Source organism: Carcharodon carcharias, chromosome 5 (genome assembly GCF_017639515.1).
Source record: "Carcharodon carcharias isolate sCarCar2 chromosome 5, sCarCar2.pri, whole genome shotgun sequence".
Classification (NCBI taxonomy): domain Eukaryota; kingdom Metazoa; phylum Chordata; class Chondrichthyes; order Lamniformes; family Lamnidae; genus Carcharodon; species Carcharodon carcharias.
Genome location: NC_054471.1, coordinates 59,503,934 through 59,524,453, shown reverse-complemented (window position 1 = coordinate 59,524,453; position 20,520 = coordinate 59,503,934). Strand labels below are relative to the sequence as shown.

Sequence of the window (20,520 nt, the reverse complement as noted above, 5' to 3'; positions counted from 1 at the left end):
TAAAATGTTGGAAATGTTCATTGCTGCCTTTAGTCAATATCTTTTGAAGATACAATTAAACAACTTTTAATTCTAAAATAAATTTTGGTGCCCACTAGTGTGCCTTCTCATTTGTTTTTGTTGTGTATGGTTTGTTCATTTCAGTACGTGGTACATTTAATTTTTTTTTGTGACCCACTTTCTTTAAGCCTTAGGCTTAACTAGACTGTTTCTTACCAGTCTTGTTCAACCTAAGCTGTTTTTCTGACCCAACACCCTGTTGAACGTAAAGACTACTTATTTGTAGCTTTGCTTGCCTCCAGACCTACCAAAGCCTTTGTCGCTGAAACTCTCATCTCCCTGTCACCTCCAGATTTAGTTACCCCAATTTTTTCCATCTTACACCCTCCAAGGTTTCTGTTGATAACGTGAATGAGACAAGCTTTTCTTGATTTTGCACCAGAAATTGAAGTTCTAGATGCAGAGTCTTTGTATATGGATGTTATTAGAGGAAATGATACAGACAATGCAGAGGACAATATGATGGTTGCAAGAGACCTCACGTTACACAGTTGTTGAGATCAGCCACAGGATGATTATCCCCTGGATACAAACCTACATCTGCCCAGCACTGCAGAGAGGGGTCTCATAACAGTCAATGTCCTTTCATGTGCAGTAAAGTACACATAATGAAGTCTAACAGATAAATGTAGTTATTAGAAGGTAGATCTATGCAGAGCAACTTATATGATGACATCTTTGCAAAGTGGCCTTGATGACTTGAGCCGCCTTGTGATATTCTGCAGAGATTTCTTGTTTCAACAGACTCTACACAACATTTACCACGAAGTGGGGTCTTGAACATAAAATAAATTCTTTCATAAAACCTTTCATGTACCTAACTCTTCGGCTATCCAAATCCTGCTGCCCATTTCACATCACACATTAGATCCCACTCGTCCATTACTCCTATTACCACAAAAAGTTTAATAAAATATAATTTTGTATATTTTCCAGATTCAGTATGAACAGAGAGTCTTGGAGCTTGAACAGCTTTTAGTGGACAAGCTAATTCATGGGAAAGAAAAATTAGATGACATTGATCCAGAAATGAAGATACTGGAAGAGGAAATTCTCAAGTTAAAAGAAGCCCACAAATCCAAGGAAAACCGACTCCGGAGTGACATTGAGAAGCTGAAAAATCAACTCTACCAGGCAGAATTAAAGTTGATGGAAAGGGAAGAAAGTTCCCTGAGAGTGGCTGACCAGCATATGCAACACACATATCAGCAAGCCAAGATTGAGAAACTCAATTTAGAACTGGCTGCCAAAAACCGAGAAATACAAGAGCTTTCAAAGACGTTGGAGCACCTACAGAGAGAGAGGAGGATGCTCCTTAATCACAAAACACTGGCCGACAAATATGCACAGCTGAAATCAACCAAGAAATCCAAAAAAGACAGTGAATCTACAGAATCTTTTCCAGCAACATTAGATGAAAAGGTTTACCAGCCAAATGACTTTTCTGGTATTCACATCTCAGAGGTTCTGAAAGAAAATGACATGCTGAAGAGCAACATAGAAAGATATTCTTTGGAAATAGACCAGCAAAGAGCAAAATTAGCCCAATTTGAAAATGAAGCAAGGAGGTAAAGACAGGATTCAACTATTTTTAAATTTGTTTCCTTGAAACTGCAATTTGAGGAAATTATACTTAGTGAGTTAATGCAGTATGTGGTGTGGTACTAAGGCATGCAGTTTAGGAAGAGCCAAGATGATGCCACTGGCCCTTCTCCCACCTGAAGGCTACCTGCTGACTTGATTTTACTCACTTACCTGAGAGCCACTGACAAGCAAGTAGCAGCCCAACTTTGCTTCAGAGTGAGCCATCTGTTACTCTTGGCAGTTCACTGCCTCAATGTAAAGTAGGCCCAGTTCCCAATGTCGGGGCACCTCGGGACTCACTATTCAGGTGCACCTGATTTCTAGATCATAGTACCTTATCGCACCTTTAAAAAATACCTCAAATGGCTTTTTCTTTCTTATTTGTGCAATGTGGACATTGTTGGCTAGGCCAATATTTATTGCCCATTTGAGTTACTTTGAAGTGTAGTGACTGTTGGGTAGACAAACATGACAACCATTTTGCACAGCAAGATTCTAGCAGTAGTTACTTTGTATTTGGTGAAGTTGGTTGAGGGATCACTGAAAGGTAATAGTCACGATGTTGGATGAATACATGTACTATTTTTAAATGGTTCTGTCGGTTCTTTAAAGTCCACCTGAACCACTGGAATGGCATTTAACATTTAACATCCTACCCTAAAGTGGGACCTTCACTATAGGATAAATCCAGGGTATCTCCTCAAGCCCTGGAGTGAGGGCCTGCACTAATGAAGGCCAAACTGACATCCAGTGAAAAATAATAAGGAAATTAGTTTTAAATACATTGCTGGATTTTTTTTAATGAATTTAATGTGTATTTGATTAAGGTCACTGTTTGCTAATAGTTCATATAAAATAAGGCATTTGAATGTTTTTCTCTGTACTGCAGGGCACAAGAAGGTGTTGCTGAGCATGTTGCAGCTTTAAAAGCAGCTCATCAGAAAGAAGTAGAACAGATATTGACACAGCATGCACTGGAACACTCCTCCTCCAAAGTGGCTGAATTGACAAATAAAATCTCTACTCAAGAGGTACAGGCAATTTACTTCCAATATAGCGCTCCTTAAAAGCATTTTTCTGTATTAGTGTTCAGGAGTGGATTCTGAATTTCATAAACAATGTGGAATTTAAAAATTGAGTAATATTTTTGTGTGTTTATTGTGGAATTTTTTTTCAGAGTACTATAATGGGGTGGACAAGGTGGGCTTTGTATTATGCAAATTTTTATAATGGAATTTTATTGGGTCTAATTATTTGACCCAACAAGGTAGGTAGAAAATGGAGATATGTGGGTAAGGGGCTGGGAGATCAAAGGCACAGAAACTACATCAGTAGGGTGGATTAGTCAGGATTTTCAGCTGAGCTGAGCTGGGTTGAGAAGGTTTTTTTCTATTCTTTCAAGGGATATGAGCATTGCCCTTGGGAAGATGGTGGTGAGTTGTGTCCTTGAACCACTAGAGTCCATCTGTTGGACTGCAGGTGGTGGCAGGAGCAGTTAACTATTTGTGCAGCGCTAACCTATTCTAGAGCCTGGGATATGAGGCTTATCTTAGGAAGAAAGCTTGAACAGTTTGGAGTTTAGAAGAATGAAAGGTGACCTTATTGAAATGTAAGATCCTGAGGAGACATGATATGGTAAATACCGGGAAGATGTTTCTACTTGTGTAGGAGACTGGAACTAGGGGACACAGTTTAAGAATAAGAGGTTTTGATTTTAAGACTGATGTGAGGAGAATTTTTTTCTTTCAGAGGGTCACTAATATGTGGAATTCTTTTCTCCAGAAACCAGTGGAGGCTGGGTAATTGAACTATTCAAGACAGAGTTGGACAAATTTTTGATAGACAAGGAAGTCAAGGGTTATGGGGTGCAGGCAGGAAAGTGGAGTTGAGACCACGACCAGATCAGCTATGATCTTATTGTATGGTGGAGCAGGCTCGAAGAGCTCAATGGCCTACTACTGCTCCAAAGTCCTATGTTTCTATGTTCCTAGGATCTGAACTTCCTCATCATGGGAGGTGGGGATGCAAAGTACACAGACCCTCCCAAATTCCTTGTTATCCAAGGCTTGACAGTCCTCTTGAGGACATGGTGAGGAGTTGAGACTAGTCCTCCCAAGAGACCTGGGTGTGTTATCAAAGGAATTAGACAAAAAGATCTTTTGTATTGGAAGTGTGTGGCTTTGCATTAACAGTACATTCAGAAACTTGTTTCTTTTGGACATGCTTGCTCTAGCACACTGTCGGTGCTGGATAGGGGAGACAATGGAAGAAGGCTCAAAGGAATAGGTCATTATAGAGGGGAATCATTTGAAAAGATTTTCCCTTGATGAGATGTAATTAAGGGCAGAATTTTGCCCTTGGTGGGCTTGCAGGCCCCACCGGCTCAGCGGCGGGCGGACAGCCGACCCTCGCCACCGAAACAGGGCCCACCGGCATTTTGAGTAATTGGCCCGCCCAGCGGCCTGCCCAACAAAAAGCGCTATGCGCTTCCTGTGCAGGGGGGGAGGGAACCTCCAACTGTCAAAGTGCACTTTTTCGTGTATGTGCACGAAAGAGCGTACTACTCCTTGAGACTAAGTGCTGTCTCAGGGAGATTAGTGACAGTGCATAAAAGTTAAAAAAAATAGAAAAATAAAAATATTATCAACATGTCCCCCTCATGTGACAATGTCACACGAGATGGAACATGTTAATAAATATCACAAAACATTTATTAAAGTTTTTAAAAAGGAACATGAAACCTCATCCCGCCAGTGGATGAGGTTTCATGTATTATCAGAAGCCCGCTGGGGCTCCTGGCCTGCCCGCCAGCCTTAAGGTTGGACAGGCAGAGCCTTTAATCACTTTAATTACCCTGTCAATGGCCTCAATTGGCCATTGACAGGTCGGCGAGCAGACAGCTGATTTCGCTGTCCACCCGCCTTCCTGAAATTTTAAAGGGACCGGGATGACATTGGGGGTTCCTCCCGATGTCATCTCGCATCATTTTCCCATCGGCGAGCAGGCCCCGCCCCCAAATCACCAACGGGAAAATTCTGGCCTAAGTGTTTTGATCTAAGATTTCTGTGGCGCATTGGCTAAAGATGAATCGCAGGTGGGTGGGAGATGGAGTGGTGGTGGTGGTTGGCAAAGCAATGTAAATGTAATCACCTTTACATTTATATGTGATTGTTTAGTCATGCTGAGGTAAAAGCAAAATACCATGAATGCTGGAAATCTGAAATAAAAACAGAAAATACTGGAAAAACTCAGCAGGTCTGACAGAATCTGTGGAGAGAGAAACAGAGTTAATGTTTTGAGTCCATTTGACTCTTCTTCATACCTCTGAATAAGAGTCATACGGACCCAAAACATTAACTCTGTTTCTTTCTCCACAAATGCTGTTAGACTTCCTGAGTTTTTCCAGCATTTTCTGTTCTTATTTAGTTGTGCTGACATCCTGGCAAGGAGATCGCTTGATTTTTGGGTTTCCTAGTCTAAATGTTTGGAAGGATGTTTCTTTCCATTGTCTGATATATGGACTTTGGAACAAAATGTTAAGACGCAACTCAGTGTTGTTCATATGTATTGATTTTTGTTGGATAGAATGGTTTCTTAGGTGGATTGGGATTAAGGACAAAATTCAAGTTGGGGTGAAGGCTTTGCACCATATAATTGAAGAATCTCAAAAGTAAAACATGTTCGTGAAGAATGATTAAATCTTCATGAGAAAAAATCAATAGGCAGTCACAATATCGAGTACTAATTCAACACACTTGATAAAGGCAGGACATTTCATTATAAAGATTTGGCCAAATTTCAAAACATGTATTTAAAAAAATCTGCAAGTGCTCAAGATCTGAATTAAAAACAGAAAATAGGTCATACAGATCTAGCTAAGCATTTAAAATACCTTTTCTCTTTATTGTACACTGATGGACCTACTGTGCATTACCAGAAGTTTTGCTTTGCATGTGACATTAGGATCTTCTCCATATATGGTGCTCAAAGGCCTATTTTGTACTTGTTAAGCTTTCTTCTCTTTTAGAATATTTATATAGTTCTATAAAACACCTGCGTATAGTTTCTCCTTACTCAGGAGGATGACTCAATTTAGGATTGCATAAAGTTCATGATCATTGGGAAATGCAGATCGTTTAGTTAGATGCAGACACGTTTTGCCTCATGGTGGAAAACCCCAGACCTCAATTGTTGATCTTTACTTTGTGCATTGGTAATGTAATTCTTTACTAATTTGAACTGGAGTCCATCAAAAAGCAAAGCAAGAATCATGATTCCATATTACAGTATTACCTCTTGACGCGTAACAGTGTCATCTGGCAGATATTCGTGGAAGAAAGTTAATGAATGATTGAGGAAGAAATAAAAGGATGGTATTGATGGTTTGAGATGAAATTAGATGGGAGGAAGCTCTTGTGGTGTATAAATACCAGCGTTTTTAGAGGGAGACGGTGGCATAGTGGTAGTGTCACTAGACTAGTAATCCAGAGGCCCAGCCAATGCTGTTGGGATACGGGCTCAAATGCCACCGTGGCAGCTGGCGTAATTTAAATTATCGAATTTATAATAAATAATAATATTATAAGAATAATAAATAATTGTAGAATTAAAAGCTCTTCAACCATGAAACTATCTTTGCTTGTCACAGTAACCCATCTGGTTCACTAATTTTTTTTAAGGTAGGAAATCTGCCACCTTTACCTGATCTGGCCTACATGTGACTCCAGGCCAACACCAATGTGGTTGACTCTTAACTGCCCTCTGAAATAGCCTAACAAGCTACTCCACTCAAGGGCAATTAGAGATGGGCAACAAATGCTGGCCTTGCATCATTTACATCTTGATATGGTGCTAAATTATAGAGAGTGGGATGGTTCCAGATTTGATTGTAGGTCTATGATAAGTTCCTTCTTTGGAATCATGGGGCTGGATTTTCATCTTCAGTTTGCGAATTATGCGTCAGGCCATTTCCCGACATTACATTCCTGACTTCTAAAAGGCAGCCCATTCATCCAGTATTTTGGCCTCCAGGAGCAGGCTGTGGGCTAGAGTTGGGATTGCCAGCAGCCGAGGCAGCTTATGGCAAGGCTAACAAGGTTACAAGGCCCACCTCCATTTATTGGGACATCGGCCCAGTTTAATAAGCTCCTTCACCAACCCCATGCATCCTCCATGGCCACTTACCTGTGAGCCACATATATTAACAGGTAAGTTTTTGAAATGCTCATGAAATGAAAAAGTAATCAACCATTGAAAAATCACTTTTGAAAAGAAGTTGTCCCTCTTGCATTTACATAAAACTGTCAATCAAATACAGGCAGTGAGAGTTTCGTTGAAGAAAACTTTAATCCTCTTAATACCTCTTCATCTTGTCCAAATAAACAGGCATTGAAAAGATAAAAACAAAAAACTGCGGATGCTGGAAATCCAAAACAAAAACAGAATTACCTGGAAAAACTCAGCAGGTCGGGCAGCATCAGTTCTGTTGAAGGGTCATGAGGACTCAAAACGTCAACTCTTTTCTTCTCCACCAATGCTGCCAGACCTGCTGAGTTTTTCCAGGTAATTCAGGCATTGAAAAGAGCTTTAAAGAGTGATAAACTTATTACAAGTTTATAAAAATATCAATCAAGCAAAGCTAGCAGACCACTTCAAGCTGTGTAAAGAACGTCCCACAGGGCTGAATACTTTTTGAATGCTTGACTGAGTTTCAGAATCAACATTTTTTTTTACAAGTCAGATAAATCTTTTTGAAAAGTGATGTATTGAAATATTTTAAAAGTCTGATAAATCATGCTAAAACATCATATTCATTAAATCATTGAAAAAGCCCGATAAATCTTGTTAAGTCCATTTTACATTTAAAAAGCCCAATAAATTAAATTTTAGGATTGTTGTAAAATCTGTGTCCATCAGCTGTTTTGCTTATTAAATGAAGCTTTATCCTCTATATCCAGTAATCAACAAGATAGCCTAATCACATCTCTTTAAAATATTACTGGCTCTAGATCACCTTCACTGCTGTCCAACTCGATGAAAACTCGACTGACTGCAATCTATCCTCTGCCAAGTCCTGCTTACCAATCTCCTCAGCCCTCAGTGACATCAATTGTTGATCCACCTTCAAACACATTCACCTTAAATTCCATGTTCTCATCTACAAGTCATTCCAAAGCCTTGCTCCACCCTACATCTGCAAGTTCTCCCGGGGTACCTCCATATTTGTACATTCACTCTTCTGGTCTATTATGTCCTTTAAACTACTTCTACTCCACCATTCCTGGCACAATCTTCAATTGTCTCACCCCATCTCACTGGAACTCCTGCCCTAAAGTCTTCTATTTTAAAAGACTGCTTAAACTTCTTCCAGAAAGGTTTCAGCCCAACCCCCAATTTCCCTCCTGCTGCTTCTCCTCCTCGGGTCTGACTGTCAATTGTGAAGTACCTTATGATGCTTTAGTGTATTAAAGACATCATAGAAATGAAGGTTTCCAAAGAGTATTAAAAATACTTGTGCATTATCTATTTTCCTTCACTCTTTAATTATAGGTTATGATGAAACATCTTCGAGACCAAATTAATGACCTCCAAAAAGACCGGGAGGCTCTTTCTTTTGCAAAACTCCGTGAAGAAACCCTGCAAACTCAGGTACTTATGAATCAAATATTAACATTTTTTACAGATGAACCTAGTCTGTCTTCTCAGTTAGTGCAAATTGAAAAGTGGAAAAATGTAATTGCAGCAAAGTCCAAGTGGAAAATAAGAGGATCTTAAACTCCTTCACGTGGAAAAAGTAGCCAACAGTTGATCTAACCTAATGGAAAAATAAAATTCAGGATAATTAGGCACATTGACTACCTAACTGGAACCTCATCTTCAACACAAAATACTTAAAGACTTTTCGAATCAATGTGCTAAAAATAGATATGTTATAGGGAGTCATTTTAACACATTGTTTAATTTTGTATCTTCCTCTAGACTTACCTGTTTTCATAACAGATGACGTGAATATGTCGGTAATATTTATCTATCGTATATTTTAAATCTCAAATATATCAGAATGCTAAAAAAGTTATATTTTAGATTTTCAGGCAGGTTGCGAAGAAAACCAAAAAACCAGAGAGACAGATCAGCCTGACTTGTCATAAATGTGAGAATTGCAATGGTTGAAACGTGCTTGTTGTAAAAATAATCATTTGAGCAGCAACTGGCAAACTTGGCAAAGAACAGAAGAAGCTGACATATTTGGGTGTACCTACATCACAGGGTGCAGCGGTTCAAGGAGGCAGCTCACCTTCTGAAGGGCAATTAGTGATGGGCAATAAATGCTGGCCTAGCCAGCACGGCTCACAACCCATGAATGATTTTTTTTAAATGGTTCAAGATGTCCACATGGTGAAAATGGACAAAGGTGTTTTGGAGACGATGGTCAAATTTATACAAGTTCTACACATAACTTCTCATGACATTAAAAGATATCAAATAAACCATGTAACTGGAGAAGGGAAAGAGTTATATAGGTTTGGTCATTGTAAACAAGGGTTAAAGATACAAGTATTTGTTTCGTTAAAATTTAAGTAAAGATTGTTCGTAAAAATTCTGCAATATCTAAAGTAGAATCTAACAAAATGAATTATCAAAACAAATTCAAAGAAATTTAACGTTCCAAACTCTGAACCTTGAGAATTTTGATTAAGGAGCTAAGCAAGTATTTATTGCCCAACTATACGCTTGAACACCACTGAATACTAAATTCTACATTTGCTGTTGATGCACAAGCCTAGAATTTGATTTGCTAATTGTTCTCAAATTTATAAATTGAAAAATTTAGTGCATGCTGAAGGATGCACTAATGGATGGAAGGCAATTCATTGCAGTAAAGCAGATGATCCAGACTTGGACTGTTATTTAAAAAAACAAAACACAGGTCCTGTAGGGTTATCATTTAGATGCATTTTAGTAGACATGGATTGAGAATATTTCACAGCCTTGACAACAATATTCAATTTAAACTAGTAAATTTCTATTACTTATGCTAAATTGGATGATGCACTATTCTGTAAAGTGTAACATATTTCACTGAGTGGATTTCTGCCCCTTGAAGATCATAAAAGTCTAATTATTAAGTAAACAAAGGCTCCAATCATTCTTAGTTTATTAGTTGTTTGATGGGGAACTCTGGAGATTGAAGGTTAGATATTCCTCCACACTGTTTCTAAGGCATGGGCAATCCCCAGACACTGGGGATAGAGATCCGTTGTGTCAAGTTCTCATCCCCGTTGACCTGTTCCAGCATTCCCTGGGCCTTTTCCAGTATTTATAATAACTGGGCTAGCACCTGTAGTAGGCACAGGTCAAGTAATTGATACATTGAGGCAGGAGGACCATTCCCTGCCTTGTATTCTAGTGAGATTACACTGTGATGCAGGGAGAGGGGGCTGTGGCTGGTCGGAGGGGTGGGGGGGTGGGGGGGGTGCTGTAATTAGGGAACCAGGTTGGGGGGTATCAGGTAGTCAGGGTCGGGTAGTCAAGGGAGTATTCGTGGAGGGTGTCCTCATTGAGGTCAGGGTGTGGGGGGGTGGTCATTACCATAGTTACCCAGGAGTTAGAAGTAGTTTCAAACCTTCTAACTTTTCCTGGGTAACTATTATATCAAGAGAGTGGGATCATCTGAAGTCTCCGATTTAAGTTGGAGCATCGGAGGATTCCAGGCGCAGGGTAATCGCCCATCAGAAGTTGAAAATTCCCATGTAGTCCTTATGTGTGGTATTTTGGGGTACCTCTAGCACATCATCTGGCGTACCTCTGCGGTATGATCCTCCAGGAATAGAAGATCTGCGGTAATAAAAACTTGCATAGAAAAGGAAGGGATCACTAACAGCAGTGAGGTAACTCAGCAGGATCGTCCACGTCTGTTTCTGTCTGTTTAGTGTTTATATACATTACATTTGTTACAGTGAATTTCAGTTATGCAGAATAACAAATTATGCAATTAGTCACAACAAAACATCAGCTTCTATTTATATGGTGCCTTTAATGTCAAACAACCTGCAGCATTTACAGAGAAGGATAGACAATGCCCAGCCTTTGAAGGAGTTTCGAAGAGGCGGCCAAATGCTTAGTTGAAGAGATTAAGATTGAGCGGGTTTCTAAAGGTGTAGGAAGGGAAGTATAGAGGCATATTTTAGGAGTGAGTTCCAAAGTCATTATCACATTTTGCTTTATAACACTCCTATGAAGTTCCTTGATATGTTTTATTATGTTAAAGATGGTTATATAAATACACATGATTGTTATCAAGGACAGGAAACCATTAGATTTCATGAAAACGAGCATTATGGGAATGTGGAGCTTAGTGCAGGCCCCAATGTGGACAGTAGAAGTTTTGGTAATTTTAAAGTTTATGCTCGGTATTGTCAGCAAAAAAAGGCAATGGAGAAATTGATACCAGAGATAATGTGGATAAGAGATTTGATGGTGACCCTGGAGATGGGCAGTTTTCTAAAGGTGAAAGCAAGCAGTCTTTTTAATGAAGAGGGGTGTAGGGTTTGAAGTTCTTCTCTGGTTAAATAGAACAATGTTGCATGGAGTCTATTTCAGCTTGAGTCACCAACTTGAGAAGGAGCTGTAGTCAGTGGCAAAGGTTGGCTCTGAAAACAATAGCTTTGTTTTCCTGATGATTGATTTAAAGAAATTGTGTCAGTCAGGTAATCTTATGCACAGAGATGGTTGTGGGTTTGAAGACGGTGATGGAGATGGGTTTTGGCAGTGTGCCATCATTGAGTGGAGCAAGAGTATTCCTCTAAATCCCACAAGGAAAATCTAGACCTCTGCTGCCCTGGGCTGCACCACTTTTCAGCCCTAGGACTCTGAAACACTGCCCCCCCTCCCTCTCCTACTTATGACTTAGTTAAGTGCCTGGAAATTTTTGGGGCTAGCAGCTGGCTGGCAAGATGGAAATGAGGCTAGTCCATTAATATTGATGAGGCTTTTAGTGGAAACCTCTGGCTGGGTGAACTAGCATCCCACTGGCCTTCTTGAAACAGTTAAATTTTGCATCTGGCAGCCACATAAAACATGGAAAAAAATTCCATAACCCTGTGATCCTCAGGAGTCCAAGCCACCATCTGGCCTGTATTCCGAGGTGGGCCCTAGATTTTGCATCCCACCTCTTCTCAGTGCACCAGCCTTCAAGTATGTCTCAGCCTACTTTTATATTTCATCCACAGGATGTGGACGTCATTGGCAAGGCTGTTGCCCATCCCTGGTTGCTCTGAGAGGGTTGTGGTAGACAGCCTTCTTGAGCAGATGCAGCCCATATGGTGAAAGTGTTCCTATAAGAAACATTAGGGCCTGGATTTTTCGTATGGCGGCCGGGCCAGCTGGGCAGGGACGGGCGCGGAGCCGATCGCCGCCCGCAATCGACTGCATGCCGCCATTTTACATGGGCAGGACAATTATGGCCCGTCCAGCTTAATGCATGGCCGGTAGCGCTCGGTGCTACATGTGCGGATGGGGGGAGGAGGGACAGTCAGGCCTGCGCTCTTTCGAGCGAAAGCACAGCAATCTCCCTGAGGCGCGGAGCTGCCTCGGAGATTGAATGGATTTGAAAAGCATTAAATAATCAATTTAAAGACTTATTCAAACATGGCCCCCCATGTTAGGACATGTTTGTAAAGGTGGGAAAATGTATTTATTTGTTTTATAAAAGCTTTTATAAGTTTTATAAAAACGTGAAGGCCACTTGGGCTTTTCACCTGCCTGCCAACCTTAAGGTTGGACGGGCAGCGTTCCTAAATACTTTAATTAATTTCTTAATGGCCTTAATAGGCCCTTAACTTTTCGGCGGGCGCACAGCCGACTCCGGTACGCGCCTGCCGAACAAAATATCGCGATGATGTTGGGACGCGTACACAACATCATCGTACATCATTTTACGCGTCAGTGTGTCAGGTCCGCCCCCGCACGCCGACTGGAAGATTCTGCCCAAGAATTTTGAGGATTTTGACAGCAGTTTGATATAACTAAGTGGCTTTCTAGGCCATTTCAGAATCAACCATGTTTGTGTGGGACTTGAATCATTTATAGACTAAATATGATCAGGATGATAAGTTTACTTCTATCGGAGGGCCATTCGTGAACCAATGTATTTTCACATCAGTTGACATTTTCGTGGTCACTTTTAGTGATGCAACCGTTTTGTTTCCAGTTTGTTTTGTACTGTATTCAAATTCTCAAATTGCCAATGTGGGATCGAAACTCTCAGGACCAGATTTTCATGGAGTCAAGAAGACTCTGTGGACCTTCAAAAATGGCGGGTGGAACCCGGAAACAGAATGCCCATCCCTGTTTCTGACAAATCAATTTTTGCTGGCAAGCTAAAGGGACATGGCGTGATTCACATGTGAGGGAAACCTAAACTCGGCAGGGTCATTTGAGCTTTGTGCTGAGTTATAACAGACTGCATTTTGGCTGTTGCAAGCTCCTCAACCTTCAGCGTGGAAGTCATCAATTCATGAAGTAGACATAAACATTCTTGAAAGACTAATCAGGTCTGTTTAACTGTCATGATCTGAAGTTTTTTTTAAATCTTCTGGCCTTCAAGCTGGTCTTCACAGTTTTATTAACAGCTTTAAAAGTATTAAAGGATTAGCTGTTTTTGATGTGAGGTATGAATAAAAGTTTGTTTATTAATGAGATTAACCACTTGAGATTTGAAAGGTTTGGGTGGGCTTCATGAATGGGAGTTTTTGGACTATCAGTTGTGTAGAGTGAGAGCGCTCTCACATTTTCAGAAATTAATTTTATTTCATCTCTGCATGGCTCCTGAGGTCTGCCCATGCTGGATACTGTGGGAGTTGGCATTGGAGGCCATGGAGGGGGCATCACGAGTAGGTGAGGGCTAGAGGGCCTAACTGCCTTTGTTACAACTGGAGGAAATCCAAGAGAACCAAGGCGGGCATTCTAACCAGCCCGCCTCAGCACTCCCCCCACCCCAATGGCAGCCTGGGATCTGCCTCTGGGCTTGACTCTATCCCGCAGCATCAACACTCCCCTTGCCCCCAAGCGAAAATCTTGTACGTCAGGGCACTTTAAACTGAGGTGTGTCTGCCAAGTAGGGATACCTTGAGCTACCCACCTCGGTAGCAGAAATCCAACCCATATTCTCTTTTATTATTGCTCAAGCCTTCTGGAATACTAGTCCAGTAAGATAACCACTACACTCCGTACATGTGTTTTGTGAAACCAAAGTCACAGATATTTGGAGCATGGGGAGTCCCTGACCCCACTCCTTTGCCACTAGCCTTGTGACAGTGAAGAGGACCACTGAATGCAGGCCATCCTGTCCAGGATCAAACCTATTTTCAAGCTTTCTTGCTGGAGTTATGACAAGAGTGTGCTGCTGCATGGTAGGAGGAATTGCAACTCAAGATTATCTGGACCTCAAAAATACTTTGGCAGGGTAGAATTCCATTTTCACCTTGATGTAGAATTTCTTAATTTCTCCATTCCAGTTTCATTAACCACTCCAAACTGAACTGCCTACACAGTTACAATAAAGTGCAACACAAACTCGAGGAAAGGCATTAATAAAATTGTTTAAAAATTGGTTTGATTTTGATTTCCCTTGCAAGTTTTTTTTCATACTCCCTATCTGTTTTGACACATTTGCTGTCCTTTGCATCTCTCCCATTTGCAGAATCTGGATTATTTTGCATTTTTGTTTGCTTTTTCTTTTAGTATTATGTCATCTCTTACGCTTTTGCTCATCTAATGACTGTATTTTTTGTGAGTAGAGTTTTTGCTCCTTAGGGGTATAAACTGGTTTTGTATTACAAATTCTTTTTTGATCACCTCCCACTGATTTTCTACCTTGTTATCCATTAACAGGTTTCCGCAGTATACTGTGGACAATCCCTGTCTCATGGCATTGAAGTCAGGCATACATACATGTAGAATCTTAGTAACTGTTTTGTGTTTTCCCCTTTACATTGTAAAGTACTCCATTGAACTTAATCATATTATGCTAGCAATTTAAAAAATGTTCACACAAAGTTATGCAATTAACTAAATCTGACTCATTACTCATCAGTAAATCTAAAGATGATGATGAGTCTATTAATACAGTTGTGCCTAAAAACAACTGTCACATTTGCCTCAGTAGTGATTAGTTCATCTTATATGAAACACTTTGTCTCTGGTAAGGCATTATATTAAGATGCATCTTTCCTTCCCTGTTGGCAGAATCATGTTCATGCTTTTTATAATAAAGCATACACATCTTTGTAACAATGAGTTGTGATTTATATTTAATTAAATTTCAACTCCCAGATGACCAAGCTTCTAGAAGAACTTAGAGAAGCCAAAGAGAATCACAGTCCAGAGATGAGGCACTTCTTGGCCCTGGAAAGGAAAATTCAGAAGATGGAGATCAAGTATGCTCAAAGAGAGCAAGAATTCCAGCAGGTACTATATAGCCAACTCCCAAGTGGTATGAGTAAGAAGATAGAAATAGGAGAAGGAGTGGGCCTTTTGATTTTTGACCCTGCTCCACCATTCTATAAGATCATGGCTGATCTAATTGTGGCCTTACTCCTCTTTCCTGCCTTCCCCTTGTAGACTCCATAGCGAATCAAAAATCTGTCCAACTCAGCCTTGAATGTATTCAATGACCCAGCCTCTGCTGCTCTCTGGGTAAAACAATTCCAACGTTTTACAACCCTCTGAGAGAAGAAATTCCTCCTCATCTCTGGAGACCGCTTATTTTGAAACTGTGCCCCCTCGTTCTAAGTTTTCCCCATGAGGGAAAAATCCTCTCAGCATCTAAGAAGGCAGGAAAGTAATTACAGAAATGAAATGAGAAACTGTGTAATTTAAATTTTTTGGACAACAAAAGTATCATTCACCCATATGACAAAAAAGATTGTTTTAAGTAACAACTATCTGTTTAATCTGCTGATTAGATCATGTGTGTCTAATGCAAAGAAATTTTGCTCATTTATCTGAAACCTAAATTTCAAATTTTACTTGGAGAATTTTGTGCCTGTGTAAATAAATCCTGCATTGTATGAGGGAAGAGTACATCATGATGGGAGTAATTTTACCCTGTTTTGGAAATATAATAACCAAAGTGATTTAAATGATAACCAGGCAGAAAATTTGGAAAGGAGGGCTCTGAACACAAATAAGAGAAGAAAACATCAAAAATAAAATGATTTAAGAGATAAATACTTAACTTGAACTTTTTTGGATAATTTATAGTGATATTAAAAGAGAATCCTAGAAACTTACAGCATAGAGGAGACCATTCAGTTCAATGTGCCTATGCTGGCTGTTTGAAAGAGCAGTCATATTTAGTTTCACATCCCCGGTCTTTGTCCCTAACCCTCTAAGTTCGTCATCTTCAAGTACCCGATAATTCTCTTTAAAAATTATTGATGGAATCAACTTCCACCATCTTTTCAGATAGAGTTCCAGGTTCCAACCATTCTCTTGAGTGAAAACATTTCTTCTTGTCTACCCTGTAGACCTTTTGTCATTGTTTTTAAATATGGTTACTGATCCATAGTTTTTCTCCATCTATTTTACCAGAATCTCTCACTATCTTGAAAACCCTTTAGGTCACATCTTAAACTTCTCTGTTCTGAGAGCAGTCTTAACTTTTCCAATCTCTCCTCCATAACTGAAGTCCTTCATCCGAGCATTATGGTAAACCTTTCTCTGTAACCTTTCTAAATAAAAATTACATCTTTCAACTAGTGCTTGTTTTTGTTTGACGTGGTAAAGCATTTTGCATACCCGTTTTTAAATTTTTTTCAATGGAATCTTAATTATCCAGCATGATGGAGGAAGTTACCCTGAAGAAGATAGAAATTGGCAGATAATTGAGTAGATAAATTGCCTCCCTCACTGCTGCTCCCCACCCACTCAGTCCACTTCTGTCCTCTCTAGCAACTCACCAGCAAGATTAGTTGGCACTTCATCAGCTGACCAATCAGTTTGCAGCTGTCTTATGTCCTCATTGTGATTGCGGGCTTGTCATAGACCTGAGAGAGCCAACCAAACCATTTCCTTGATATCAAACACAACCCCTTAGCAGACTTGAAAATTAATTCATTGGCTGTGAAATGCTTTGGGATAGCCCGAGGGCGTGAAAGACACAATCTTTCTTCTAGACAGTCAGCACTCCACCTCAACAAAGTTAGTGGAGGTGCTAACTTTAAAATTAATTCAGTTCCTGTCTATTTAAATGTGTTTATGTTCGGTGAATAATATTTGAATGAGCATGGTAAACATACCAATATTTAGTCATCCATTCTACCAAGATTGGTGCTACACAGGCTGCAATATAGATCAGTGGAGGTGAACCCATGTAATATGATCTGTTTTAGGTTATTATTGATTTAGGAAAATCATTTTTGACCAGCTGTCTTGTGTCTGTGGTGAATCCCATTAGCTGAATATGTCGATGGTTGTGTTGGCGAGGCTTTGAACTGTTCAGCAAGCTGGCTGTGGTGGTGGTTGGTCTTGCTGGCAGGAGTATCATTCTTCATTCCTTCGACAGAACATTTCAAGCCCGTGACCGTCACCACCTAGAAGAACAAGCGCAGCAGGCACAAAGGAACATCCTCACTTGCAAGTTCACCCCCCAAGTCACATACCGTCCTGACTTGAAAATATATCACTGTTCCTTCACTGTTGTTGGATCACGAAGAGGTGGTGGCATAATGGTATTGTCACTGGACTGGTATTCCAGAGACCCAGGGGAATGCTCTGGGGACCTGGGTTTGAAATTTTAATTCAGTAAAGATCTGCAATTAAAAGTCTGACGATGACCATGAAACCATTGTCAATTGTCATAAAAACCCATCTGGCTCGCTAATGTCCTATAGGGAAGGAAATCTGCCGTCCTCACCTGGCCTAGCTGACATGTGACTCCAGACCCACAGCAATGTGGTTGACTCTTAAATGCCCTCTGAACAAGGCCAATTAGGGATGGGCAATAAATGCTGACCTAGCCAGCAATGCCCACATTTTTTAAAATCCTGGAACTCCTTCCTAACAGCATTGTGGGTGTACCTAAACCACATGAACTGCAGGAGTTCAGGAAGGCAGCTCACCACCACATTCTAATGGGTAATTAGGGATGGTCAGTCAATGCAGATCTTCCCAGTGACACACACCCCATGAACTAAAAGAATGTAAAATGAAAATGCTAACATTTGCAAGTCAAGCTTCTGTCATGTACTTAGGACAAGAATAGGTCATCAGACACACACAGCTTGTCTTTTTTTGCTGGACTCATCCACATGTACCAATCCCCTCTCTTTTGCTCCGACCTCTGTAGCTCCTTCAAAAGGCAGCATAGCCAATTCAGGAATCCTGTATCAAAAATGCCTCTCCATCTCATGAAAGATATAAGGCAAGCCCCAGGAGGCTCTTGCTGATCATGGGAGTGCAGGTTAAGTGCAGTGGTGCATATTTAGTTTCTAAGCCCACACTTGTGTGCAGCGTTATGCATATTATGTTTGCTGTGCGATGCAATATACTGTTTCATTTTAAGTAAAATGCACAGGTGTCAAAATTGAACAATCCTTTGCCCACTAAGCCAGTAATAGAAACCTGAGTATACAGTTGATATTTTTGTAGCTTCTACTTTGTCTTTTGATCAATGCCATTTTCTGCTTTGTAGCATTGGTTTAAGTCATCTTTTTCATTGAAAAAGTGATTGTTAAATAGTTATCAGATTTCAATTACCTTTTTGTTTGATTTGCTAATAGTTAATGCAACAAGCTCGACACAGTGCTGATGCAGAACAAATTCAAGAGGTTGAGAAGTGGAAGAAGCTAGCACAGTTTAAAAATCATGAGCTGGAAAATTTCAGAACAGAACTGGACTCAATACTGGATGTTCTCCGTGAACTGCAGAGACAAGGGGTTGTTATTCCAGCTCCTAGTTCCACAAGACAAAATATCTCAACAGTTACTAGGCAATTGTAATACTATAAAATAATTAACTTATTACGTTATGGAATCTCTTACTGGAATTTGTATTCATACTTTGAAGTTGTTCCATGATGCTGCTTGTTCATGAAAGCTTTGTTGTTTGTGCAAAGGTGTTAAATTGTTTGGAAGAAATGCGTTTACCACAGCTTGCTCCTGATTTTTTTTTGTTTAACCTCCTTGGTTTAAAAACTGCTGATGACTAAACCTATTATAAGACTATTATTGGAGCACATTTTATTTTTTTTTTAATTGATTCAGAACCCTCAGCATATCCTGGTGTATTAATACATCATAAATCTCAAAAAAACACATTATCCAATATTGTATTTACCCCTCGTTGCAAAATAAACACGTGGAGTGGAATTATAGAATGGTTCAAGCCATTGCGTCTGTGCCAACTCTTTGCAAGAGCAACTCACCTTATCCTAGTTTCCCAACTTTTTCCCAGCCCCCCCCACCTTTTCCAGGTATCCTCCCCACCCCTCCATGCCTTTTCCTGGTCCTCCAACCATTTTCCTGTGGCCCTGCAATTTATTTCACGTCACAATAGTTACCTAAAAGCAATAGTTATACCATAGAATTCAAATGTACAAACACCACACATTTGTATGTTCTGCTATATTAGCCTATTTGTTTTAAATGGGTTATTTTATCTGCAAAAATATCAGAGAGGATTTTCAGACAAATGTGTTAGTCAATCATATGCTGTTATTCCAGTCTAATTTCAGGGCCATTATGTGTTCCTGGTATACAACCGTGATGAATTTGAAGCATTAATGGTTTAGCTATTTTTTTCTAAATTATTTTTGCACTTATAATTTATGACCGAACTCCAAGAGGGAAGGACACCTTCAAAATAGTTATTCAAAAATGGCATATGTCCAAACTGAAGGGAAAAGTAAAAATGAGCCAAACATGATTTACAAGAACAGTTATAAGGCATTGCTTTCTTTTAATTCTGTGATCCATTAATCTCTGCTCACTGTTGTACATATAATTGTTTTGATATGAGCATCTTAGCTATGCATTGGTATGTTCTTTAACCATGGAGTGTTTGGTATGTTATCTTAAAAAATGATTGCCCTAGAGTTCAAATTTTCTTTTGGGAATGCACAACAGTTTGGAGATTTTTTTTAAATATACATTTTGGCGTTGGCAGAATTGTAGGAAATCATATTACTTGGTCAACAAAATACTGTTGTTCAGTCTTGAAGTGTCAATTCTGCCTTTTTATTGCCTTTCAGTTAAAGCAGTATTTGTACTTATGCATCAGTTTCGGCGGCATGTCACAAATCATAGGTAAACCTAGGCCTGTGCATTCAGTGTATATAGATATTCAAGGAAATAAATTTTACAAAGATTCATAACTATTTTAATATTGTGTTTTCCCTGAAAAAAGGAAAAATGTTTAAATGAAATGTTCATAGTAAAATCCGGTGCATGATGTGCAACAAAAGTTTGTAATTATAACCATGTAGAGAATGCGTTAAAATAAATGACACATTAGCAACACTTTCCATTATTAATTAGTTTTTAAAAATCTAGCAAATTGCACGACAAAAGAAATATGTCATGAGTTCCTTAAATTGTTGGATGATGTGCACATCTCTGCCATTAGCCTCATGAAACTTATAAAAGTTTGCTGTTGCCATGAGGCACCCCATTGAACTTAATGCCAATTGTTCCTACAACAGCCATTTAGGTCTGCAAATTAATGTTGTAGAGGATCCTGTTAATGATATGATATTTGGCCCAACTTGAACTTGAAAGTGCACTTTAAAGTGAGCACTGAAGTTGTTCAGTGTCAGTCCAGTGAGAAGTGAATGGTTTCTACATAGGAATTAGGAGCAGGAGTAGGCTATTCAGCCCC

General features: G+C 39.7%; 1 protein-coding gene across 5 annotated transcripts in view; it reads left to right on the top strand.

Moving 5' to 3' along the window:
• cep162 (centrosomal protein 162) overlaps positions 1–20,140 on the top strand; it is a 137,491-nt gene extending 117,351 nt beyond the window's left edge. For all 5 annotated transcript variants that reach the window (XM_041188619.1, XM_041188618.1, XM_041188616.1 and 2 more), the window contains 5 exons: positions 997–1,628; positions 2,534–2,675; positions 8,194–8,292; positions 14,977–15,111; positions 18,426–20,140. In XM_041188619.1, the coding sequence (XP_041044553.1) occupies positions 997–1,628; positions 2,534–2,675; positions 8,194–8,292; positions 14,977–15,111; positions 18,426–18,644 (1,227 nt within the window). In that variant the 3' untranslated portion in view covers positions 18,645–20,140. The remainder of the gene's footprint in view (positions 1–996; positions 1,629–2,533; positions 2,676–8,193; positions 8,293–14,976; positions 15,112–18,425) is intronic.
• Positions 20,141–20,520: the final 380 nt, after the last annotated feature.